We start from the raw sequence: 25,965 nt of genomic DNA, 5'->3' as shown, positions 1-25,965 counted from the left end.
AATTGAATTTCATGAAAACTACACGAACTTGAATAATCCATCTCAAAGTTTTTCCACTTCAGGCATGTTTAAATAACTTGTTCCATCCAACTAATTTGCACAACTTAAGTGCCATCAGTGTGTTCACATTGCAGCACTTTTATTCTCAGTCAATCTATGTACACTTTGGATCGTATACTGACCATTACAGTAAATTATCAGCCCCATGTGCCGAATCTAATCAATTTTCATCCATTTGACGATGCTTCATATGTGCGTTAGCTTGTAGTTAGGTTGTGTTCATTGCATCATTTTGCATTGAATGGATGCAGTAAATAATAATGGATGAATTATGGGATTACAACATAATTTCCACTAAATCTATTTCGTTGTGATTTTGATTGTGGGCTTAAGGTAGTAATCCCAGTAAAAGAAAATTAAACACGAAAACGTTAAATCATTACATTTGTATTGAGAGCTATGAATATTGATTTTGATCAATTTTAAAACACCATTCTAAAATCATACACACAATCAATGGTATCAGTAAGGTTTTGTTCTGTTTAAATTAGAAAACTGAAGAAAAAACCGGGTGAAATCATTCAAGATATCGTATTCATGCTCACAATAGAATGTTTTCTCTTGGGAGTTTTCATTCTAAATTACCATTTATCGTAGTACATTGCATTCAAAACATAGGTTAGCATTAAAAACGAATCGTTTACACAGTTTATAAGCACATAAAGTTTAATTTGAACTATTCTTGATTACTTGGACTTTCTTAATGAATGCTATGTAGTTTTGCTTCTGCTTCATTTGTATTCTAGTTTTGTTTTCCATTCTGACACATCATCGTAACATTTAAATTCCATGATTGCATCAATTCAAATAACAATTGATCTTATAACGTATTTATTGCATAATATAATGTTGTTATTCTCTTCTCTTTTTCCCTCCAACCCTCTATTTTCAAATTTGGGATTGACAGGAATATAATTTGCCCGAAGTAAAAGATAGACAATTTTTAATTGCTGTACATAAAAAAGCGAAAAAGAAAGGGTTCGATGTGAATCGATACAATGCATTGAAGGATGAAGCTCATAAAATCGAAAAAGATTTGCAGCGAATTCGTGATCCACTTTATTTGCGACATTCACCATCATCCAGTTATCGACTGAATCCGTCGTCAACAACAAAGGATCAACTATTTCAAATGGCATTAGCAACAAATCCAACAGACAACACTGCGAAGAAGCCATTATCCGAAAGACTGGCCAGTATCCTTGAGTCAACGGCGAAAAAACTTAAAAAATAGACACACACACACACACACACACACCAACTCCATACCATACTCGGTTAATACACACAACACCACCATTACCAATCAGAAGATGAAACAAATTTTCGTTCTTCAAAACTAAAAAAAAAAAAGAGAAAAAAATCTAAGCCATTTCATCCGATTTTCATCTTTAGTGGGAAAGGACACATTGACGTTAGTATGGACAATGCTCTCGAAACCATTTTTTATTATTGTCAAATTGATTTATTCAGATCCTATGCAGCAACCAAAAAATAGAAAACAAATAAGTCATTGTTGTAAATGGACATTTAGGCTGGTTATACAAACACACACACACACACACACTAGGTTTTCCAATTGTTTAAAATGTGTGAGGAAATTCATTTAACGTTCATAATTTGATAAATTGGTGTAATATGAAATTAGAATGTTTATTTTGTAATAGAAATAAATCTGAATCCGGCGGAAATTATTCGATGGGAAAAACAGAAAACGAGCATATTTCGAATATACACACATAAATTTTCCACCATTTAATCAGATGACAACTCAAAAACACCAGTGGTCATAACTTGTTGAACTACATTGAAAACTACTGAGAATCATGACAAAAACAAAAAAAAACCAATATGAATACTTAGATGAAAAGCAAAAATATTTAAAATGTGACAGAAAGAAAAACAAAACAATTGAAAAAAAACAATGCTTACCTAAAATATGCTGTTAAATTTTAGTACTTTAGTACTCGTAAATATATCTATCGGATTGTTTATTGCGAATAAACACTAAACGCCAATGATGCTGGAACCATACAATTCTCTTCTGAAATGGCAAATCGCATTTTTGTGCTTATTTTATTTTTTTATTGTTTTGATTTTGCCCATTGCGATTAGTTAGGAACATTTTGTTCGAACGAAGGGGAGAACAAAAGAAAAATGTAGAAATTGTGTGTTTTTTGTTAGTTCTTTTTTTTTCATCAGCCTCAACCAATGAGCTACGTATTCTGATCATAATTCCGTTTCAATAAAGTGATTCATTGTTTTATTTTTTTAAAATGTTTTAAATTTTTCTTCCATTGGAATTTCATTGTTTTTATTTTGTTTATTTGAAGATACCGTAGAATTTTAAGCATATTCCTGGGTTGTGAGTACTATAGTACTAATGGGTTTAAAAAAAACTGAATAACATTAAAAACGATTTATTTCGTAGTAAATGTGTTAAAGATGCCATAAAACCGCAAATACCTGATGTAATCCAGGTGTTAGTTTGATGGCGTATTCAACGCTAGCATAAAAGTGAATAGCCATAATCATAGAAACGTTTTTGTTTTTTCAAACGGTGAATTTTTTACTAAATTTCTTCCTTGAGTTTGAGCTTTCAAATACACTTCGCTTTACTTGACTCTCAGAGTTCTTTTTTTTTTTTTTTTCTTTAATGAATATATTTTTAAAACCACGAATTTCATACTTCATCAATATATGGATTTAAACAAAAAAAAAAATTATTACCTAGAATGACTTATAGACGCATATTATATATTTTATACCACCTTTTCTGAATCTTTGCACGCACTTCAATTTGAATGAAATTATAAGAATTAAACAACAACAAAAATCAATGCACGATATACTTTTAGGACTATCTTTCTCTAGCTAATTGATTTTTAGTAATAATTAAAGCAGAACAAAGACAAAATTGAAGGTTTTTAAAAATCGAATAACAAAATTTATTAAGATGCTATGAACAAAAAATTACTATAGTTATTAGTAGAAAGCAGTTTTCAAGATTTGGGAAAAGCGAAGCAGCTTTTAAACAAACAAAATAACAACTCTTCTTCCATTGAACTTTTTACGAACATTTTGATAAAATCTCTTTTAATGTCATGATAATGGATGCATACCAAAGCATTCGAATCGAAACATCATACTCGCGCTATCTTTCTCTGGTGACGCGAGAACTGTATTTCGATCCCCCGAGAGAAAGAGAGTGTTGGATGTGACAGGAGTTGAATTATTCATTTTTTTTTTTTTTATTGTAGTTGAATTAAATTGTTGCCTTGCTGCATACCAACTTAGATTTAACAATACCTAATATACAATTAGTCTTTGAAATAACAATGCAAAACCAAACTCATCCGTAACACTTGAACAAACATTCTATCCTACAAAAAATAACACTTTTCAATTGAATTGAACCAATCAGCGGTTAAGATTTTTCAAATATTTTTACACAGCCCAACTAATAGTAATGTTTAAACAAAGTACCAAGAAAAAAAAAAGTAAACAGAGAAAAGGAGAAAATAAACAAACAAACAAACAAGCAGTCTAGTTCATGTGAAATGACAAGGAAACAGAACGGTGAAAATGGCTGTAGTTTCCTCGATTTTCATTGCTCGGAAACTGTCTTACAGTTTATAAAGAAATACGTATATAGCTTTACTATGATAACTGGGCTGAACATATTTTCCTCTTTTGAATGTAAGATTATGCACGACAGCTCACAGATAACTAACACTCGATAAAATGGATCCTAGAATTTAGTAGAGAGGGAAAAAACGACGGTGTTTCGAAAATTATGTTGACTGGTTAATTTGTTGACAAAACACCGAAATTAAATGACTGTTTGATTTTTCAAATCATGTTCAAAGATAATTTTTATCATTCAGCCATTCAGCAGTAAGTTAGAGTATATCCGCCGATAACATAAAATGTAAACCACCATAGAAAAATTTGCAATCGAACTGAAGTTAAACAGCTTTTAATCGTTATTTTTATTGTGTTCGTGTGGTAGCAAGGCAAACTTTTGAAATTGATAGGAGCGGTTTTCATACCGAATATCAGTTAAAATAGCAACCAAAACAACAACATCCAAATGAATGCGTTAGAATAAAATGGGCGTATGATACACTTTCGTACCAAAGCGCAACTCAAATCATTCGCAGAACAAAGTGAAACAAAATCATGTTGTTATTTGATTACGGAACACTAGAATATTGTGTGCAAACTATTTGTGTTTCGTTTTGTTCTGATAACATGTGCGGTGTGTCGTTTTGTTTTACTAACCAAATTGTATTTCGCTTCGAAATGCGACGCATTTTTTTTTCGATTTACGGCTGTATTGCGACCGTCTACATGGGAAGTTGGTATGAAAACCTCGGAGCGCCGCTGATATTGCATTGGCTTCTATGGCCAAATGTACACATGGAAATATCTCGAAAACGGCTGGGTTAATCGGCAAAACGGACCATGATGTCACTCCCGAAAGGAGTGCAAACACCCGGCTGGTTTGACGGCGTAGAATACAAATCCGGTGGAATTCCGGCTGATCCATGGATTCTTAGGATTCGACCTGATTCTAGCACTTCAATTTCTTTCATAACAAAACATTGGTAGAATGTGTTTACAGATGCACATAAAAAAGGAAGCACTGGAATCTGGCCAAATCCTGAGAATCCATGGATCAGCCGAAATTTCACCGGATTTGTATTCTAGGCCATCAAACCAGTCGGGTGTATACACTCCCTTTAGGGAGTGACATCACGGTCCATTTTGCCGATTTACCCAGACGTTTTCGAGATATTTCCATGTGCAAAAATTTAATAATATTATATTCAATTGCATTGGCCTATATGGAAAAAAACTCGAGCGTCGAAAACTTATGCTGTTTCGCTCACACTTATGTGCAATTCTCAAGTGTATTATAATCGGTTGTTCGACGAACAACACAGTTGCTTGCTGGTCCGATGCTGAAAATTAACGCGCAATAGACATTGCACACACAAACGAGATTGTGCATGTTCTGGCAACGTTGCTTTTTAAGCGATTATGAATGAACGTAATGAAAAATTTACACTCATTCATAATCGGTTGCAAATCGCCAATGCAATTGAATATAATATTATTAAATTTTTGCACATGGAAATATCTCGAAAACGGCTGGGTAAATCGGCAAAATGGACCGTGATGTCACTCCCTAAAGGGAGTGTATACACCCGACTGGTTTGATGGCCTAGAATACAAATCCGGTGAAATTTCGGCTGATCCATGGATTCTCAGGATTTGGCCAGATTCCAGTGCTTCCTTTTTTATGTGCATCTGTAAACACATTCTACCTATGTTTTGTTATGAAAGAAATTGAAGTGCTAGAATCAGGTCGAATCCTAAGAATCCATGGATCAGTCGAAATTCCACCGGATTTGTATTCTACGCCGTCAAACCAGCCGGGTGTTTGCACTCCCTTCGGGAGTGACACCACGGTCCGTTTTGCCGATTAACCCAGCCGTTTTCGAGATATTTCCATGTGTACATTTGGCCATAAAAGCCAATGCAATATCAGCGGCACTTTGTTATGAAGTTAAGAAAAAAAAGTTCTATATAAATTTTGCTTTTTTATTTGCGCGATTTGATAAGAGATATGAGATAACTGTCTTGAGTTTAGTTATAGAGGACCCCGAGTACTACAACTTTGCCGAAGACACCATGTTTTTATCTCTTATCAGTTGTGCGGAAACCGTGAACACCGCGTAGGCTAGACGATACGCCAACATACTCTACTTTAACGACAACAGAATCATCAGAAAGCATACTCGCCTTTTCAAAAATATAAATCGAAGAAAAAACATACTCCACTCTCAATCTCACCCATAGATAAAATTCTCTCTACTTTTAAGCGTTTTAAATATTACTCTTGCCTTCAACAAATCTGTTTTATAGCTAACATAATCAGTTGTCATTTGGAATTTTTTGATACGTGAACTCTACATATATAACACTATTCTTTACTTCATTTGATGATATTTCGTTGAAAATGTATTGGAGAATAATTTATCTACAATTTACATACACACCGAACAACAAACACAAAGAAAACGAAATGATTATATCTGAACTGTTGAAATATTTTTTTCATAATTAGCTTACTTGCGGGCAACTTGTTTATCAATTCTCTGGCGACTGAACAATCATTTCATTGTGTATGAAATCATTTTAGTTAGCTTCTGATATCTACTTTGAATATTAATTCTACGTAACGACTACATAGTAGTCGATAAACATATTCGAATGAAAATTGCTGTGTGAAATTTTAGATGAGAAAAGAAACGAATTTTAAAATGCATTTGTTCCTATTGAGATAGCTTCAAATATCAACTTGAGTTGCAACAACAGAAATTTTATTTGCATCAATTGAGACTGTGAGAATGAAAATGGCAATACAGGAATAAACATTCTGAAACGCATCAAGAAAAAAAATTCGCAAAAATGAAACATGAGTTCTGAATATGCAAAAGTGAAACATGAATTTACATGGGCAGCATAGGAGGTTCATGGTTCACTTTTACGTATTCAGAACTCATGATTCACTTTTGTGAATTTTTTTTTCATGGTGCGCTTCAGAATGTTTATTCCTGTATTGCCATTTTCATTCTCACAGCCTCAATTCGGAATATCGAATCGTTGAGACGCGACTTTTGACATTCATAGATTTATTGAAGACCTGTGACAGCACAACTATATCGTGAGAATTTTTTCAGTCTAGAGGCCTTATTTCATTGGAATTTATCCCCGCCGGCCCGATTGTGTGGCCAAAAAGTGTATTCCGATAAATGTTCGTAGCCGAGGATTTCTTTATAAATGTAACGTCAAGAATTGAAAAGAATTTATTTAAATGTTGTTACTCTTTTTTTTTAACATATTTATTTATTCTTTGTTTCTTTTCTCCTTCAAATGGCCCGTACTTTAAGTCATTTTTTTCCTCCACTATTGAACTAAAATCCTAACATGTTAACAAATTTCAAGCAAAAACTAAAATAAAAGAAAAATATGTTAAACAATTTCTAAGATTGCATCATTTAATTCTGACTTTGTATGCGAGGATGTCATTTCAATTTGCTTTGAATTTATGCGTGTGTCATGCGACTTGATTATGCAAGCCAATCTATCTATTTGGTGCTGGTTGATGCATGTGACGATTTATTGAAATACTCCTTTTCAATTCGGAAACAGAGGTCCACGAGTGACTCGAAATTATTTTTGATCAACTGTTGCAGGTTGTTATTCGGCAACGGTGTGGTCAGGATTGTGTAAATATGCCCGAAGACTAAAGCATCTAATTCGGTTGGACTGGATAATAAGAGAACAAAGGAAATCAATGTTTGCGCTCAAATCACAAATTTTCCATCTCACAACTTACGTATCCCCATAGAAATATTGATTGTTTCCTAGTTTTTCCTTTAAGAACGCACAGCATTTGCGTACTTTTTTCACAACTTGTTCATTTGTGTACGATGCCCAGTTGAATACTTTTAACTTTTTTACGACTGCACTTCGCTTACGCCAATTTTGAATGTGATTCAGTGGCCAAGGATATACGGATCCATATCGTTTGTATGTCACTTCTTCCAGTGTTTGCTTATCCATCCAACAAATGTACAGCTGAAAATCGTTTAAAATATTTTGAGTTTTTTTTTTTTAAAGAACACGCGAAAGGTTAGGGTCGGCTCTCAATTTTACTTCTGCATTTGTAAAAATTTTCTCAGTCAAACTGAGGTACGCTCTTAGGTCGTTCTTTTCGTCAGCATCCATTGATGCAGTCAACGATAACCCTTTTCGCTCTACGAGATTAATAATCGGCTCCAGCTCTGATACAACAAATGCTCCGCACTGTAACACTGGTAACTTTGTCATATGGCCGCCTGGACTCATGTACTCGGCATTTGAACACGGTTCGATTTCGTATGGCAAATTACACATCTGTGGAATGGATTGATGGGTTGCTTGATTTATCAATTCTTTCAAAAGGTCTTTTCAACGGATTCTAATTACATTCAAATATGCTTTCACTGCCAAACAGCTGGCATTCTCTGCCAATAGAATCTGCTCCGCTTCGTATGGCTGGTATAATTTGGTCTCGTTGCACCATGGCTCTTCAGCTGCGCAAAAAATGAAACAATTATTACCATTCATATGTATTGTTTATATTGAAACTTCATTATTTAAACTACCCATGATTTCCTGCTCTAGCAGTTGACTTGTCACTGGTGAACTCATTTTTAGCCAAGAAGTTCTTTTAAAGAAATATAATTTTAGTGAGTTAAACTCCAAGTTCTTCGTGTGTTTTTGCTTGTTGTTGACAAACTGTCACTGAGTGACATGTTCACCGAGAGAGTGCGCTGACTGTTTCATTTGGTACTAAATGAACTTTATTGATGAAGTTTAGCTTAAAATCGTCCAAATAACTATTTTCTTTTCATTTTTTTAATATTCAAATTTCCGTTTAGATTCATAAAATAGACCATAATTTTTTTTTCATAAAGTTAATTGACTAAAAAAGAGGGGATTTTCGTCAATAAATCTCAAAGTTAGCCAAACACTTGAAAATCATCGTTGGCAATACGAAAACGATTGCCATCGTTGAGCTCGTTGTAAATGTCAGCGTACAGATAATTTTTGCCTGACATTTGGCTTCGTACCGGAAACTTCAACATTGACTCCTTCTTTGTGTATTTCCCTTTCGCAGAAAACACTTCATAATGTCGAAGAGAGGTAAATATTTTTGAAAATAATCGTCAAAAATCACAAAATTTTTCAATTATTTTTGATCATCGTACAAATATATGTGCCGATGGATCGATTTCGAGTGAATTTCAGTAGAAATTTTGCAAATTTATTGGGAAATTTTTAACTTTGTCGAAAATCGGCTTGGCCATCGGTATAATTTACATTGTCAAAGTAGCTGATGTTTTGTTTGATGGCTAAGTCACACGATGTGTTGTGTGAATCGCTTCAAACGACATGACTTTTGATCAATGAATAAAATTAGGTTTGATTTTATTTTACAAAATCAACTAATGGAAAATGTGTCACGTTCTTTTCGCAAATTATTTTTTTTTAAGGTCGTGGTGGTACCGCCGGAGGAAAATTCCGTATTTCACTTGGTTTGCCAGTTGGTGCTGTTATCAACTGCGCTGACAACACAGGTAATTTAAAATTGCACATATCCAATCATATGCAATGCCCTGGGGTGTTGTTTTCTCTTCCCAAAACTCTATAGAACGGCATAGATATTCATGAACACGTTTTTTTCTGTATTTCAGGTGGTAAAAACTTGTACGTCATTGCTGTCCATGGCATCCGTGGTCGTTTGAATCGTTTGCCAGCTGCTGGAGCTGGTGACATGTTCGTTGCCACAGTCAAGAAGGGTAAACCAGAATTGCGTAAAAAGGTAAGACTTTTTATTGATTTAAATTGGCATTTTTTTTTCTCTCTCTGAAACATTCAATTGAAAACATGGTGAAGTGATTCGAAAAGTATGTGTATGTATGTGCGTGTACTAATCCATTGGATTTGATTAATTCTTTTTGTAGGTTATGCCAGCCGTGGTCATTCGCCAGCGGAAACCGTTCAGAAGACGTGATGGTGTGTTTATATACTTCGAGGACAATGCGGGCGTGATAGTAAACAACAAAGGTGAAATGAAAGGTTCCGCTATCACTGGCCCAGTCGCAAAGGAATGCGCCGATTTATGGCCTCGTATTGCTTCGAACTCAAGCTCCATCGCTTAAAAGTGATGACAACAACCACACGTTTAAGCTTCTGAATATTGAGAAAATAAATATGGGAAATTTCGATTTTTCATAAAGTTAAACGAATCGCATTTTTTACTTTCCATCTTTGCTTCAAGTACATTCCTTTACAGCATTGAGTGATATGTTTACACCGACATCAATAAAGGTTTGTATTCTGATACGAAAACTTGCCGAAACTGCTGATTTGTAAAACAAACTAACTATCCCAAAATCTGCAGCAAACCAAAGAAATCATTGTATTCGCGCGAATTTTTCAATGAAACATATGACAGTTGATGTCAAATGTGCTCATTTAGTTTATTCATTATACGCATCATACGCGAAGATTCGCAATAAGAAATAATAAATTCGTAAAGATTTGGAAGAGGTTGTCCAGAGTCTTAGAATTCTCAATTGAAAGAATGGGACATTCATTCAACATCACATCAAAGTCATAAAATTCATCCATGTGCTTTTGTTTTTGTTTGTTAGTTCTGCCATGTGTTTTATATCAAATTCTTCTTTTTTTTCTCTCGTTTCAATTACAAATACTCTCTCAACATAAAGACTTTACTTTTGAATTTTAAACGGTTTCACATTGAATTGATTTATATACATTTTGCATAGTAAAATTGTGTTATTCTCTTTATTTTCGGTATTTAAATGATCTTGGACGATTGTAATGTTGTTAATTGTTTAGCAGGTTCCAAGCATCATCTTCAATGCTTTTGGTCTTATTAGTCGGTTTCGGTTTGGAAGCTTTAACATCAAGTGCGGCAAAGTTTTCCCCCTTTTCGCTCTTGTGTTGTTTTCTTGTGGAATTATTTACTGTTGGTGATGCGATTTGTGGCTCGGACGAACCACCTTGATAAGATTGTGTTTGTGTCTCAAAGTTATTATCGAATCCGTTCCAATTTCCATCGTTGTTCGAACCAGAATGGCTGAATAAATACACATCAATTAGTTTGAATTGGGCAAAAGTGAATAATAATTAAGTTTAGCAATAGATAGAGCATTGCGTACTAGCTATCCGTTTGATACGATTGTGAACGTGGAATGTTCGTGTTTTGGTAATTATCGCCAAAACTATTCTCGTAGCCATCTTGCGGTGATGATAAATTGGCACCATTCAGGGTACTCCAACCTTTTTTGCCCAATTCACCAATCTATAATTCGAAACACAAAGAATTAATTTAGTATCGAGTAGCTGAGTCATTGCATGCAATCAACTGACGAATATAAAGTTTCTGATGAAACAAACGAAAGTCAACACACGGAAGAAAATATTGAAGAAAAAAAAAAATCAAACAAAAATCAAACCTTTGAAGCAAAGCTAGTGACACCTGTACTAACATCTTCATATAAAGTCCCATCTTTGACCTTCCCATTGATAAATCACAGAAAATAAATTAACAGAAAAAAAAAATAAAGTAAAAAAACGCATCAAACGTTAAAATAAAGAATAGAAAAGGATCCGAATTGACTTGATGTTATTTTGTAATGTGTTCGTACCTTTTGGCCAGCAATGTTTCCGTAGCGCGACACATTTTCTCGGGCAGTGTTTGCAATTTTTGAGGCGCCAATCGAAAACATATTCCATCCCTAAGAAAATTGGTTTCAGAATTGTTTTTTTTTTTTCAATAGGTTAGGTGAAATAGCATTACGTTTTCTTGAGTAAATAAACAAATTTTAAGGATACTAACGCTGGTTAGGGATGTCAATGTTGTATCCAACAATTCTTGAGATTGGCTTTTTGGCATTGGATCTTTTGTATAGCCGAATCCCGCATATTTTCCACCTTGGCTAGGAGGTAAATGACTACAATTTAAAAAGAAACAAATACCAATTAATAAATGCGATTGAAAAGAAACCGAAACCACGGTAACGTACTCAGGCCTGGATGCATTTTCTTCTTGCATGCGATTAAAGAAATGCTCCTTTTGGTCGCGGAATTCACGTGTATTGAAATTCTGATAGCCACCAGCAGCATCACCTAAATCTTGATAGCTTTTGCTGGTCTCTACTGTATTTGAGCTACGTGAGCTGGAATGTTTTTGCGTGTCTAATGCGAATGAAGCGTTGTAATTCGATGCTTTTGACGCTTCTTCACTCCATGGTTTCCCTTGAGCTAGCGTTGATATTTTGTCACGATATAGTGCAGCCGCTTTGGTGTTATACTTTTGCTGAATGGACATTGTATCGTCATAATCGGGCTGGCTATCGAAGAACTCGCGTGCTTTCTGATTTCCACCAACCTTTTAGAAAGTTGAAGAAAAAAAAAACATTTACATCGTTGGTTTAAATTAAAAAAAAAAAAAAAAAGAATTTTCCTTTTGTTTTGGCACAAACCTTCATCTTCTCCAATTCAATATCTTTCCATTTGTCCATCGACACCGAACGTACGAATGATAAGTGTACGCCAAGCCCGCGATGTTTTCCCGAGCATTCCAGACAGATCCATATTCCGTATGTTACAGACACCCATTGTGGATTATGTGTGCCACATTCAAAACATTTCTGTATCAAACACAAAATCACCAATAAATCAATGTTTTTCAAAACAATTCTGGCTCAACTACACTTGTGGACTTACAGTATTTTCGTTGGTGGGCCGAATTTCTTGTAAAATGCGTCTGGTTCGTGGACTGGCCATTTTTATACACTAATTGCTTTCTCTATCCCTTTGTCTGTTTTGATAATACGATTTGATACACACACAAAAAAAAACTTCTTTTTCTATGAAATGGGCCCGGGAACTTTGTTTCGGTGTGCTATTTTAATTGAATATGATGTAAAAACAATTTTAATTTTAAAAAAATGCGAAAAACAACCAAAAAAAAACTTGGTTCCTTTCTCTAAAAGAGCAGCGAAACAAAAGTTCCCATCCACTTGGTAAGATTATTCATAAAAATGGCAAGTGTCAAAAATTGAAGACGTGTGTTATCGTGTAAGTTTGAATTGTTTTTCTCGACAGACAAATTCAGTGCAAGCTATTTCGGGTGCGTTCTTCATCTTTCACGCGGACATGGTAATGGTAATTTATTACTCTCAGCTGTCAGAAAATGCTGCAGAATAATTATTATTCACACATATTTTGCGCAGCTTCAATTTCTTCAAATGAATTCATTCGTATTTATAAAAAATTACTCGGTGAATTCACAAAATTCCAATGCAAATATAGTTGAAATATCCATTGAACATACCCATAAACAGAACCTCTGATTTACAAGTGTTTCCAAACAAACACATGAACTAGACATAAGTGACATTATCACATATCCGTATGTAGTACGGAAAAAAATAAATTCCAAGGAAAGGCTAATAAGAATTTATTGTGGATTTTTTTTTTAAACTCGTTTTCATTGTTTTGTTAAAATAATACATAATATTTGCGCACACGTCACGTAAATGGAGATGTGTTCAGGCGAAACAATTTCAATTGAGTTGAATCCGTGATATTGAATAGAAGAATCAAGAGAGATAGAATCTTGAAAAGAAAAAAAAATAATAATTGGAAATTTAAACGCATTTATATATTCGTTCGGAAATCGCACAATAATTTTTTTATGGCAAAATGTCAGGTCAAAGTGAAGGTAAGCCAAATGGCTTGGAGTTTTTGGCCGGCAATCAAAATGACAAGCAGTCATCGAATTTAAATTCCATCGAAACGGATTTGGAGATTGAGGAACGTTTGGGCAGTATTTTCAAACGATTAGATCGCTATGGAAATGGGCGAATCAACATTCAGGATTTAACTTGTGCTCTAAAAGGGGTTGGCATGTCAGCCCAGTATGCCGAAGTAAGTGTCATTTTTTTTTTACAGCTGATGCGAATATAGTTTAAATTATGATAAATATTAAAAAACCAAAATAAAATAACAAAAATTGTCATTTGACTTGCTTTCGAACAGAAATTCCTGAAGGAGTCAGACAGCAACAAAAGTGGTGATGTTGGTTTAAATGAGTTCATCAATTATGTTCGAGAGCACGAAAAAAATTTGCAATTACAATTTTCGCATTTAGATAGAAACCATGATGGTAAATGCGATTTGTAAAAAATTTAAGCGTCGGGCCAATTCTAATATTCGGTTTATTTTCTAATTTCCGCTTCTTTGGTGATGTCAACTCGTAATTAGGATCGGTGGATTTGGAGGAATTGATATTGGCATTTAAAGAGCTTGGCATTGACATCGACAAGGCGGAAGCAACGAAATTGCTAGAACGGTAAGAAAAATACATTTTCATTCAGATTTCAGTCATTCGATTTGTCCTTTTTTCTTTCGCTTATTTTTACTTCAAATATATACCCATGTTGATTAGTCTATGATAGTGACGAAGAGTGGTTATCTGCCAATAGGTCAGTTTGCTGGGTTGAAGTGTGTGCAAATCAAATAAAAGAGAAACGTGACAAAACATTATAAGCGTCCATTTTGGTTCGCCACCGAAGGAAACGGAGGTTGTGATGATCATGTTCTGTTCATGTATTGTGTATGTTAGTTATCGTTTCGTGTGTTCGTCAATCACAAACCTGTTAAATGTATTTTTTGTTCATTATTTTCCCGTGATCATTATGGGTTCTCCACTTTTGCCAAACGAATACGAGTCTCAAGCGCGCTTCCACTTGTGATAATTTGCATCTTTTTAACTTGACATTGTTAACCATCGATTTATATAATCGACTTAGCGTTCGCATGCCTATTTATAGGTAGCTGGCATAAATAGACGGGCGATGTGCATGCTGTGCTGCTGATCGAAGTTCACAAGCTAGCTATGTACCGATTTTAAAATTTGTGCTGGGTCATTTTTTCTACGTATTTTCGTTTGACATCATCTTCTCGTTAAATCTCCCGTAAAATTACGGAGGAAATTCTTTAAATTCTGCATTGGTTCATAATTTTTACGCGAATGATGTGCGAATATATGCAAAAATATATTTTGTATATCGGCTATCATATCGGTTATATCATTTTTGACCGTATATCAACGCCCATTTCAAATGTCGAAAGTCGAATGGTTGTAGACATAACCGAGCTTAATACAAACATTCGAATTTTAATCCAAAATTATATCGCCCATCTTTGGACTGATAAAACAAACTGCATATGGCATCTCCCATTCCAACAAAAGCCCCCGAAATCGTGATGAAAAAATTCTGAGTATTTTATATTCTTTATTTAATGAGAAGCGCGTGATGTTTACAATATTAAACGTTGATGATGAGTTTGCTTTAAATTGTTTTGAAAACGACCACCGTTTACAACTTTCATGCGGTTTTTTTTTTCTTTTTTTTGTTGTTCTGTTCTGTTTTGTTCGCTCATTCCAAGTGAAGCAAATGATTTTGTATGCATGTTTTGCTCTTATAGCTAGATATATACATCGTATTGAAAAAAAAAATTTGCAATTTTTTAGCATGGATCAGGACAAGAGTCTAAACATATCGTACGATGAATGGAGGGACTTCCTGTTGCTGGCACCGTCAACTGACTTGCATGATATACTCCGCTTCTGGAGACATTCAACGGTAAGCTAAACATTGAGAAAAAAAAACAAATCAGAATTGCATCAATTGATAGCATTTAGCTTGCTTTGTACCCATTAGCAAATTATCAATTTATATTGACCTATTTTGATTAAGAAGGAGAATAAAATCATTCTCACATTCTATTTCGATTCGCACTCATTTTCTTTTCGCACCTATCTCTCTCTCTCTCTCTCTCTATCTCTCTCTCATTGGCAAAAACGAAAATTATCATGTTTTTGCTATATAAATACACTAAACTCTATAATATTATTGAGAATCACAAGTGATCACCCGGCATTTCTACCGTATGTGCAAATGATATCATCATTGTGAATATACATTTACATGGATTCGTCATTGCTGTTAACCATTAAAGGGTTTCATGCTGTCACTTCTGCTTATACTATTGCTTCGGATAAAATTTCACAGATTAGAACGAAAGTATCTTTTGTTTGATTGAGTACTGTACGAGTTATTTTCGGTGTCTCCGTTTTCATTCGATCCACTGTCTCTTATCTGAAATGAACAGTGTGCGTCGGCAATTTGTGAGAGATATGATTTATAGACCCGTGTAAAAATGTTAAATTTAAGGTTCTTTCCGTGGTGTTGGTGAATTACACACGTCACGTGAAACTTAATGAATGGCATTTATTGGAATGTCGCACTTAATGATAAAAAAATGTATGAAATGAGTATTATTTGCTGAATACTCTTTTCTCGATCATTTTTATGAAAAATTACTTGAAAATCAGAGCTTCTGAAGCAGGGTCCGAGAGGTCAAATTACCCCCCTCTGAATTAATTTTGTGGAATTACCCCTATGCGGAACATTTTACTCATACTCTGATTTAAAATTCAAAAGTGAGGACCTTTTTTTTTAAGTCCTCACGTTTTCTGCGAAGCGGGTTCACACTAGATAGAATCGATTTTGAAAAGTGATGAACTTGTATTGCTCTTCACTTTTGGAATTACCTATACTCGATTCCAAAATTAAAATTTTCAATTTGAAATTACCCCCCTCTGGACGACCAACCTTCAGAAGCTCTGCCTGAAATGCTCCCTGTAATTTGTATTTCTTCATTGTTTCATGCGGTATGCACTGTATCTCGGTCTAAGATGCGCGTCAAACTTTAGAAATTCGACCTCGAATCCGCTGAAGCAATACAATTGGCAAATATTTAAAAAGTGACATGTGCAAAGAAAAATGCAAAAACAAAAGCAATTATCGCCCGAATTGTACTCTGATCTCTATATGTCTTTGGCGTCTCAACGAAATAAAGAAATAAAAAAGAGATGTAATTAAAAAAGAAAAATGAAATGTGCACAGCTTTACCAAATTCATTGCATTTTAATGTTCTTTCATAAGCAAATCTATTGTGCTATGAGGTGCATTTCTATTTCAAAGCACTTATTCAGCCTGCTTGTACGAATGAAAACGTCCGTTGCACTGAATCCAATACATAGGTACATCAAGCAACATTTCATTTCGATTCAAAGCACCAAAAATAATTGCGATCGGTTTCAAAGAGCTCATAAAGAGATTAAACTTCCACGTTTATATTCATAAGTTGCATGCCATGAACAAAATGGGGAAATAAAACTTCGACGGTAAAAAGTGAAGAAAATAAACTCCCGTAGACGACAAATAAAACATAAATAAATGGCTAAAGATCAACTAAACATGTTGATCTAGGTGCTTCTAGAAATGATCTGAAATATATAAACTATACGATCGACCGTCCTTTTCCGATGCGCCTATTGACGTCGACCAATATCGGCGTCGGTGTTTTTTTCTTCTTCACAAATACAGTGTTTCTATGTTTTCAACGGCTGATTTCAAAAGGAGGCTTGTCTGTTATACTTTCGGTCACTGTCTGCACAAACGCGCACACATATACCTTAATACACCAACACATACGCACATCGAAAGACGGTTGCTAAATGCAAAAACATCAATTTAATCAGGGTTAGGATCGAATGCGCGCACGGCAACAAGCTCAACGTGTTGAATTTCCGAACAACGTGTTTTGCTGTTGTGGTGTGCGCACTGAGACAGTCACGCGCTTGAACATAGTTCACATCACACACATGTCCGTGTATACGGGCCGGAGTTCATTATCTTGTCGCGGCTTATATGTGTGATCCGGTCATATGTTTGTATTGGTTCGCGCGTGGTAATGATCTTTAAGTTCAGTGCACACTTGAAACGGCCAAGCGTTTAGTTTGTGCCCAAGTGCCAATAATTACAGACGCACTCATTTCGAGAGCGAGTTAACGCAAGCTTAAGCCCATTCGAACTGTAATTTTGTTTGGTAGTGGCAATTTTTTTTTGCAGGAGTACCAAGAGAAAGTTTATTTAAATTGAAAAAAAAAAAAACACAAATAAATAAAAGTGAATTAGAGTGAACTTTTATATGCCACAGAAAATTTGAAAAGCATTAGAAATATTGATTGAGGGTGAAAAGAAGAAGAAGAAGAAGAAAAAAGAGATAATTGTTGTGTGATTGTATATTGAAGAGCAACAAAAAGTGAATATTTCTTCTCTCTGCCGATTGCATTTTATTTTTTGTCGAATTTCGCAATTTAAACAAAAGCAACGATCACAAAATGGCTTACGAACAGTATAACGTACCATTGGCCGGTGATATTTTGGATGATTTGGCTATGGCTTTCCGGGAAATACTCTCAAAGGTTGGTTTATTGAAGAAACACGTTTTTCCTTCTCTATCGTTTGACATTTTTTTCGCATTAGTAACAATAGTTTTATTGGGCAAGCATTGATTTTCAAGTGATTGTTAAATGCATAAGATTTGTGTCACAAGAAATTGCTACCTTGATCATATCTTGAACTCATTTTTTTTTGAAAGTGAGAAGAAGCAATATCACGTTTATTCGAAACAAAAATTTCTGCATTATGGTCTCGCATTTCAATCGAATTGAATCGCAAGGTGAGCGTTCAAATATAACCGATATATTTTAACCGATGAATAGACAATGAACTCGTCTTTATCATTGCAATGAAGGAAAAGAAAAACATTGCCTAAAAAAGCATGTTTCTAAGTAGACATCTCAGTATTCAAAAGCGATAATGCATATCTTCTATTCAAATTTAAATATCACCGCTAAAAAACCAGTTTTTGTTTGAACGAGAGACGCAGAAGGGAAGCATTCGTAAATTGAAAAGTGAATGGTGACGACAATTCAAAATTACTACGTATAGTATGAATCATTGTCATTCTTGTAAGAGTCTGAGCGCGATATTGGCGGGTCTTTCCCATTCAAAAAAATTACATAAGGCTGGTTTTTTTTTTTACTTTTTCTACTACTCACAAAATACCAAAATCAAGTATGCATATCATACCGTTCATGGTTCAGTTTACAGCGTCAAGAGTAATTCGAAACCCACTTCGCGCGGGATGTTATCGTTGCCATTTTATCAGTATGTTTTGGTGTAGTTTTCGTGGAATTGGTTGACGCAAAGCGTAACATGAGTCATATATGTATGTAACAGATCCATTCAATGCAACGTATTACGAAATACAGCCGCACAGAAGGATATAGATGTGCAAGATGAATTGGTTTCCTAATTCCGCGATAGTATTCAATTCCGCAAATTAATGAAAAAATTACTTCCGCGCCTTTACAGCTGTTTACAATACATCGAATTATTTTTCTTGGCAAGCAACATAAACCAAACGAAATGCGTCGTTTCATATTTGAAACGGCGATGCGCGGATTTTTCAAATGTATGCAATAACACGTGTGAACTAATTTAGTGAATACTTGTAATTGTTGCCATCGCCAAATGTAACAGCCGTGAAACGGTTTTTATGGCCTCGTCGAAAACCATTTCGTCGCTGGTCTTTTTTTCATTCGGATTTCTGTTTGTTTGTTAAGAATTGAATTCTTCTACTTGCTTCAATTGATTTTATTTTCTTTCTTCACTCATAATCTCTTCAACATGTCGTTGGTAAGCGGATTTTGTGTGTGCGTGTTTGTTTGTTTGTTTTTTTTCTCTTTTTTTTTTCACTCACCTATTATACGTCTGTTCGACAATTTAAAGACAATTAGCTTCGATTGATCCGAATTCCAATGTGATAATTGGCTTGGTTGCGTCTCACAAACGATCGATTGCAATTTAATACGAATGATGTTCTGTATGATAAATTGAAAGATTAACATTTGGTGGTTAAAACCTGTCTGATCCAGTGCATATTAAAAGTGCAAATGAGTTTTATGATAGCAATTTGGTATTAAGTATCGCCCAGTTTGCCCTAATTATTGACTCAAGATAAGTGGGAGTTTTATTTGACAGTGAAATGTTCAAAAAGATTGGCATCAAATCAGTCGCAATGGGATATTCTTTTTGATATTATTCGACTCTCGAAATCGAATTAATGCGAACGGTTCGGAAAATTACGATACATATGATCTCAAAAATCGGTTTGTATGTGAGTGAGTGTGAAATTGACCGACTTTTTTTTCGGTTAAAATGAGTGCAAGTTCTACAATTGCCACGCGCTGCTTCTAAAAGGCGACAATAAATTGAATAAACTGAACATTGCAAATAGAATTGAATAAATATCTCTTACAATCATACACACAGGAAAGATAGCATGTGGTATGTAGTCAACATAAGCATTCATATTGTGATTAGTTGGGATGACTCGTTATGAAGTTTCAAAGGGGCACTGATTATGATGTTGGCAATGACAGCGAAAAAACTCGAAGCGTCAGTGTCTGGTTTATTATTTACACGAATGGGACTGTTCGTCTACGGTCGACGTCATTGCTTTTGGGTCATATAACAATAAATGTCGTGTTGCTAACAGAGAAAAAATTGAACAAACAAAAGAAAAAAAGCGCATCTACAAGCGCACTTGTTGATCAATCTGTTTGAATAATAAAATAGAATGGAAATAAAGCAAAACAAATGAATATTTTATGATGGCCAATTAACAGGTTCAGGAATGAACCAAATCTTTGACAGAAATTTGTTTTATCGAGCATTTACCTCCTAATTGTCTTCCCGTTCATTGTACTCTCTCGTACTCGAAATTAAACAGAAATAAAAATATATATCACGACTATTGAAAGTGGCAAACAAAAGAATTAACCCCCTGAAATACAAGTATTGTTCCACTCTCATTGATGATCGTTATCGCTGAGTCGTCATTTCTTTAAAAATATGTTATCTTTACATAGTTCCTCTTCTGATTCACTCATTCGCTTGTTTTACCCCATCGAATGAAACTGGTGGAATGTTCGTTGGTTTTTTTTCTCTCTTTTCCAAAGTTCAGTACTCGAATTTTTTTTGAACCACGGACTTGTTTACATTTTGGAGTTCATTTAATTGACATCAACAAATTTGAAAAAAAAAAAAAATAGAAGAAGGAAACGTCGGGTGTGTGTACCAACGACCCCACAATTCAAACCGATTAACACACAGCCAATCAAATTACGACGAACAAACTACATTTAACTGCCATGCGCCGCTTTCTAACGTCGTCAATGGTTGACGTCAACAAAAAAAAACATATGGAATTGTACCGGTGTGCACATTCTATAACGTTCGAGTCAAAGAGTATTTACCCAGAGTCTGCTTCTTGTTTTGGACCTAATGCTAATGTAAACACCGTACTATCAACTGACGTGTTAATTTCCACCTTTTTTTTTATTGTTGTTATTATTCCACCCATCTCCGTTGATTTTCAAAACAAGCAATAGAAGAAAATCGTACAAAATTTTTATTTACTTTTGTATTCAAACAGAAAAAAGGGTCAAAGTCTTGATAGATCAATCCTTGTAATGTCAACTGCCTGCTCCAAACATACAAGAAAGTATATAAATTCTCCATTGATATGATGCAATGTGTTTTTTTGGTGAAGTCATTAACTTCGATCGAAAGCTATCACTCATTTTGGTTTGCAATTGTTTTGGACTTTTCGATTTGCCATCTATTATTTTGAGTATTGTGTTGACACGCGCTACTTTCAGATCATATGATGACGGCCTCTTATCGCAGGAAATTCACCGAACAAAAGAAGTGTCTCATTCACATTATCACACAAGGTGAATGAGAAAAACCAAAAATCCAATTTTTTTTCCGGAATATCTAGTCGAGACTGAAATGTAATTTATGACAATACCCAATTGAACAATCTAGTTTCGTGTATTCAAATTCCAACGAAGCAAAACACACGCCAATCCAGAGAGGCATGACATCTAATGTCGTACATCATCAGTACAGCTGTTGATTTTTATAATATGTACTTTGTATACTGCCGTTCTGATGATTGCCTCCGCTATCACTCTGGAACACTTTTTTTTTCTATGTTAATCGATTTTTCAAGTGAAGTACTTGTTTCCTATCGGTTCTTTTTTTTTCTGCGCCGTGGAAATGAACAAAGTTCAATAAATTGTCGCTGATGCGAGCAATTTCAAATCATTCAAATCAAACAAATGAATCTCGCTTTAGTTATTGTACATGTATATTTGCCGAATGATTTCATCATTCGTTTTTGTTTGCCGATTCCGAAGCGCGACAATTGCGAATCATCATACCGGGAATTTCATGCGAAGTCAGTTACAACTGGTAACAGATTGTGCCATGATTTTTTTTTTGCGCCCCAGACAGAGCTGTCGTCGCTACTGCTGCCGCCGTCGCTTTCCGTGAATCGTAGAACACACTGATAACGATAACCTGACCTAATATCAGTCGCACACTTGATGCTAATGCACAAAACTTATATATCAAACTATTCCGTAAAAATTGCTGATGCATTATCGATAATTTAATCAAAGCCTTTGAGTTCGAAACGATTTGTTTTTCTTTCATTTTATTGATCTTCTTGCAATCCTATTGCACTATTATAAAACATAAAACAACAGAGTATTAGCTATAATGATATCAATAACCACTGAGAGAGAAATGGAAAAAATCAGTTGACCCCAAGGGGGAAAGTAGTAATCTAGTACTGCATACAATGCCGATTCAATGCAAATAAATTCAAATCAATGCTATACAATATAAGTATCTCCATTGTGTAGTTGTGTTATGCGCGACGTACTAGATTCGAATGAAATAGAATATTGTGCAACATTGGATCGCAGTGAATAGCATTGAATTGGTATTGAATGCAGTACTAGATTACTGCTTTCCCCCTTGGTTGACCACTTGCTGAACGCGTGCTTTTTTCTATCATATGCCATAATTAGCGACACATTGGGCAATGGAACGAAAAATGATGACTAGAAATACTAATAGAATGCTTATGACAAAGATAAACAACAATAAATATGGAATTTTTGACGGATGCTGCTTGAATCTGAATTTTAATTTGGGAATAATTTCAAGAAATTTTGATTTCCCAGAAATTGATTTCTTGGTACTCCCTCAAACCATTGACATGTTCACTTGAATTCTATGAATAGCCCCACTTTACAATCTTACTCAGTCACTCACACCCATCAGACTTGAAATGATTCATTTATTATTTTATCCAACGAAATGCAATGTATTTTTCACTTACATGATGTTTGAAGTTAGAGTTGAAAACAAAGTAAAAAGAAGAAAAATTATACTGATGTTTAAATTACCATAACTAACATAATAAAATATCTCTTTTTGTTGCAGTGCATCGATATCGGTGAGGATATGAATGTGCCAGATGATTTCACAGCAAATGAGATGGCCAGTGGCAAAGTGTGGCGACACTTGGCAGCGGGTGGTATTGCTGGCGCTGTATCACGAACTTGCACAGCCCCATTAGATCGGATCAAAATCTTTCTGCAGGTGCAGGCATCGAAAGCAAGCATTTCAGACAGTTTCCGTTACATGTTGAAAGAGGGTGGCGTGTCGAGCTTTTGGCGTGGCAATGGAATCAATGTGTTGAAAATTGCACCGGAAAGTGCCTTGAAATTTGCTGCATATGAACAGATTAAACGATTGATTCGTCAAAACCAAGACCGACCCATGAGCATTTACGAACGATTTGCCGCTGGTGCTGTAGCCGGAGGCATCAGTCAATCAGCAATCTATCCTTTAGAAGTGTTGAAAACTCGATTGGCACTCCGAAAAACCGGTCAGTATTCCAGTATTTTGGATGCAGCATCAAAAATCTACACAAATGAAGGTGTTCGCAGTTTTTATCGTGGTTACCTACCAAATTTGATTGGAATTCTGCCGTATGCAGGCATCGATCTGGCTGTTTATGAAACGCTTAAAAATAAATATTTAAGTCAATACGAAAATGAGCAACCAAGCTTCTGGGTGTTGTTGGCGTGCGGCAGCGTATCAAGCACACTCGGTCAAGTGTGCTCCTATCCATTAGCATTAGTCAGAACACGGTTACAAGCACAAGGTTAGCATATTCAATTGTATTTCAATCGATTTTCTTAAACTTGTCTTAAATGTCAAATGTTGCATTTTGAACAGTGCCAAAAATTATTTTTTTCTAATTGGAAAATCTTTTTTCCTTCAATTTTTTCAATTGCAGTAATCAAAAGCGAAACAGTGATACAAAAAGATAGCACAATGACAATGGGTGGGGTGTTCAAGCACATCGTCCGAACGGAAGGATTTGCCGGGTTGTATAGAGGCATCACGCCAAATTTCATCAAAGTGTTGCCAGCCGTATCGATTTCATACGTCGTTTACGAGAACGCAAGCCGTGTATTGGGCGTCAACATGACATGATGACTTAGTCAATTGAATATTACGTTGGAAACTCTTATTCTAACAAAAATGTAGTTTTTTTAAGAACAAAAACTGCAAATTTCACGTTGCTAAAAACTTCCGTCATTTCATTCATTCGCCTATTTCAATTATTCAACATTTTAAAAAGAAACTTATACAATTTAAAAGGGAAAAAAGACATACTTTGATTTTTTTTTTTGTGACATGTTAAAATGATACACACAAACTTCCATCAAAGATGTAAAATCATTGAATGGAATGAAATGATCGTGAATGGAATAGAAAATCAACAGCCTGAATCATAGATTCTGATAAAACAACGATTTATTATGTTGCGTGTGACGCATGTCTGGACTACATCGTTCACAACAAAAACAGTCAGATCATAACAATTGAATGAGAATGAAAATTTTACGCAAGGATACGCTAGATTTGCAACGACAACAACAAAAATTGTGGCGTTATTTATTGATTATTCCATGGGTGTTCATTTTGACTTTGCTTTGAAAAAGATTTTTTAACGAAATTATCACAGTTTGGATGAAAGACATACAAATATACTACATGAATCACACCTCCTCCACAGCGTAATCAGTGACTCATGATTAACGTATACCGTTGAAAGTGCAGAAAATTCAGCAGAAGATCATTTTTATTCGGCATTCTTTACATTTTGAATTATTTAAATTTTAATTATTTGGTTATTTATTGTATTGTATTTAAAAACATCGAATGTTCATCGTGTTTTCGTGTTCAAGACATTGCTGACATCTCAATGTGATCTAATCTGTAATGCCATCTGCCTATTATGAGTCAAACTATAATACGAAAGCATCCATCCGAGTCCGATGAGGTGTGCAATGAATCAATTTTATATTGTATAGAACGATTTATGGAAAAGATTGCTGGCCAACCTTTTAATTGATTATATTGTTTACCTGTAGCATTATTAGTTGATTCGAATTAAATCAATGGTTTCGTTTCAAAACGACTATTTATTTTATTTATTATTTTCCATGTATAAAATTTCCTTATTATCCAGAAGAAAACAAAACGTCTATTTGGTTTAAAAATATTTCATCATTTTTAAGTTCGAAATTGTAATTGCAAAGAAAAATACTAAAACCAATTTTAATTTAAAAAAATAAATTCTGGATTTTAAAAACAATATTTTAATTTGTAAGATTTTTTTTCAATTTTATTTGACTTCTTTCTAATGGTTTTTAGTTGACGAGCAGCAAACAGCAATAAAAATATGCGTATTCAAACGTGTGTTACAAATTCAATGAGAAATGATTTCTTCTATTATTTAAAGTCTGTTATCACAAATGAGTTTCCAATATGTTACACGAAACGTTCTTTTTATCAATTTTACTCTTGAAAAATCAGATGTCGCTTAGAATTTTATTAAATCAGCTAAAGTTTCAAGTTCATTATATCAACATGTCTCACGTCCTAACGATTGAAGTATCAGAACTGCACAGCTTGAGAATAAAGAGGGCAACCGTACACACATATGAATCACAACGCACTTGTACAAACAAGTTTTGTGTACCTTTTTTTTTTGGAAAATCTAGATTAATATTGAGCATTCAGATTTTTTAGCATTGTCTGTGATTGACTTGGTTGTACAATAAGTTCTCGAAAGCACGTGCATATACAAGCTGTCGAATGTCTTTATGTCTCCACATGTGTAATTTCCAATATATTTAAAGTATCAAAGCGTGCACATGAATTATGTGCATTCGGTGAACACCACAATAAATTCGCTCAGACGGGAGGCTAGTTTATGAAAAACAATACAAAGTTTTACTAACAGTGCAAAATTATTCGTGAAAATTTAAGGATTTCAATCATTAAAAAATCCGTGATAGTAGACAGTTGCTAGATCAATAGAAATTCG

The 25,965-nt window shown here is 34.6% G+C and overlaps 5 protein-coding genes across 8 annotated transcripts in view; 3 read left to right on the top strand and 2 right to left on the bottom strand.

The window, feature by feature from the left end:
• Positions 1 to 2,337, top strand: part of LOC129575482 (calcium uniporter protein, mitochondrial) — a 30,227-nt gene extending 27,890 nt beyond the window's left edge. The window contains exon 7 of the mRNA XM_055459181.1: positions 968 to 2,337. Within this exon, the coding sequence (XP_055315156.1) occupies positions 968 to 1,294 (327 nt within the window). The 3' untranslated portion in view covers positions 1,295 to 2,337. The remainder of the gene's footprint in view (positions 1 to 967) is intronic.
• Positions 2,338 to 6,711: 4,374 nt separating this feature from the next.
• On the bottom strand, positions 6,712 to 8,431 carry LOC129575488 (metaxin-2). 2 transcript variants are annotated; one of them, XR_008688804.1, is made up of 6 exons: positions 8,283 to 8,431; positions 8,104 to 8,210; positions 7,792 to 8,031; positions 7,472 to 7,713; positions 7,142 to 7,401; positions 6,938 to 7,083 (listed from the first exon to the last, which is right to left on the bottom strand). XR_008688804.1 is itself a non-coding variant. In XM_055459190.1 (5 exons), the coding sequence occupies exons 1-5, from the start codon at positions 8,326 to 8,328 to the stop codon at positions 7,221 to 7,223; spliced, it is 816 nt and encodes a 271-aa protein (XP_055315165.1). In that variant the 5' UTR covers positions 8,329 to 8,431; the 3' UTR covers positions 6,712 to 7,220. The 2 variants fall into 2 exon arrangements, 1 of the variants encoding a protein (XP_055315165.1); XM_055459190.1 differs by having other exon boundaries at positions 6,712 to 7,401.
• A 317-nt stretch (positions 8,432 to 8,748) lies between these two features.
• LOC129575491 (60S ribosomal protein L23) lies at positions 8,749 to 9,925 on the top strand. The gene is made up of 4 exons (XM_055459194.1): positions 8,749 to 8,823; positions 9,174 to 9,257; positions 9,375 to 9,502; positions 9,645 to 9,925. Exons 1-4 carry the CDS (start codon positions 8,811 to 8,813, stop codon positions 9,840 to 9,842), a joined length of 423 nt encoding a protein of 140 aa, XP_055315169.1. The 5' UTR covers positions 8,749 to 8,810; the 3' UTR covers positions 9,843 to 9,925.
• A 393-nt stretch (positions 9,926 to 10,318) lies between these two features.
• LOC129575480 (ADP-ribosylation factor GTPase-activating protein 1) lies at positions 10,319 to 12,792 on the bottom strand. Its single transcript, XM_055459179.1, has 8 exons — positions 12,439 to 12,792; positions 12,195 to 12,362; positions 11,736 to 12,100; positions 11,549 to 11,663; positions 11,358 to 11,447; positions 11,166 to 11,225; positions 10,869 to 11,011; positions 10,319 to 10,786 (listed from the first exon to the last, which is right to left on the bottom strand). The coding sequence occupies exons 1-8, from the start codon at positions 12,496 to 12,498 to the stop codon at positions 10,534 to 10,536; spliced, it is 1,254 nt and encodes a 417-aa protein (XP_055315154.1). The 5' UTR covers positions 12,499 to 12,792; the 3' UTR covers positions 10,319 to 10,533.
• A 45-nt stretch (positions 12,793 to 12,837) lies between these two features.
• On the top strand, positions 12,838 to 25,230 carry LOC129575479 (calcium-binding mitochondrial carrier protein SCaMC-2-B). Of its 3 annotated transcripts, XM_055459175.1 has the most exons (6): positions 12,838 to 13,644; positions 13,756 to 13,882; positions 13,981 to 14,068; positions 15,254 to 15,365; positions 23,001 to 23,727; positions 23,863 to 25,230. In XM_055459175.1, exons 1-6 carry the CDS (start codon positions 13,420 to 13,422, stop codon positions 24,060 to 24,062), a joined length of 1,479 nt encoding a protein of 492 aa, XP_055315150.1. In that variant the 5' UTR covers positions 12,838 to 13,419; the 3' UTR covers positions 24,063 to 25,230. The 3 variants fall into 3 exon arrangements, with proteins under 3 accessions (XP_055315150.1, XP_055315152.1, XP_055315153.1); XM_055459177.1 differs by lacking the exons at positions 12,838 to 13,644; positions 13,756 to 13,882; positions 13,981 to 14,068; positions 15,254 to 15,365 and adding an exon at positions 17,567 to 18,055; XM_055459178.1 differs by lacking the exons at positions 12,838 to 13,644; positions 13,756 to 13,882; positions 13,981 to 14,068; positions 15,254 to 15,365 and adding an exon at positions 22,201 to 22,926.
• Positions 25,231 to 25,965: the final 735 nt, after the last annotated feature.

Source organism: Sitodiplosis mosellana, unplaced genomic scaffold (assembly GCF_009176505.1).
Source record: "Sitodiplosis mosellana isolate CC-2019 unplaced genomic scaffold, AAFC_SMos_1.0 Smas_scaffold_6167, whole genome shotgun sequence".
NCBI lineage: Eukaryota > Metazoa > Arthropoda > Insecta > Diptera > Cecidomyiidae > Sitodiplosis > Sitodiplosis mosellana.
Note: the sequence above shows the minus strand (reverse complement) of the source record. Positions and strands in the feature narration are given on the sequence as shown.

Bases quoted from the DNA above. Each gene is read 5' to 3' on its own strand.
- LOC129575480 (XM_055459179.1), bottom strand. From the start codon at position 12,498: ATGGCCAGTCCACGAACCAGACGCATTTTACAAGAAATTCGGCCCACC. The intron at 12,363-12,438 runs GTAAGTCCACAA...TGTTTGATACAG, and splicing joins GGCCCACCAACGAAAATACT to AAATGTTTTGAATGTGGCAC. The intron at 11,226-11,357 runs GTACGAACACAT...ATCAATGGGAAG, and splicing joins GAAACATTGCTGGCCAAAAG to GTCAAAGATGGGACTTTATA.
- LOC129575491 (XM_055459194.1), top strand. The intron at 9,258-9,374 runs GTAATTTAAAAT...TCTGTATTTCAG, and splicing joins CAACTGCGCTGACAACACAG to GTGGTAAAAACTTGTACGTC. The intron at 9,503-9,644 runs GTAAGACTTTTT...TTCTTTTTGTAG, and splicing joins AACCAGAATTGCGTAAAAAG to GTTATGCCAGCCGTGGTCAT.
- LOC129575488 (XM_055459190.1), bottom strand. From the start codon at position 8,328: ATGAGTTCACCAGTGACAAGTCAACTGCTAGAGCAGGAAATCATGG. The intron at 8,211-8,282 runs GTAGTTTAAATA...TTTTTTGCGCAG, and splicing joins GCTAGAGCAGGAAATCATGG to CTGAAGAGCCATGGTGCAAC. The intron at 7,402-7,471 runs GTAAGTTGTGAG...CTTATTATCCAG, and splicing joins CAATATTTCTATGGGGATAC to TCCAACCGAATTAGATGCTT.
- LOC129575479 (XM_055459175.1), top strand. From the start codon at position 13,420: ATGTCAGGTCAAAGTGAAGGTAAGCCAAATGGCTTGGAGTTTTTGGCC. The intron at 13,645-13,755 runs GTAAGTGTCATT...GCTTTCGAACAG, and splicing joins TGTCAGCCCAGTATGCCGAA to AAATTCCTGAAGGAGTCAGA. The intron at 23,728-23,862 runs GTTAGCATATTC...TTTCAATTGCAG, and splicing joins AACACGGTTACAAGCACAAG to TAATCAAAAGCGAAACAGTG.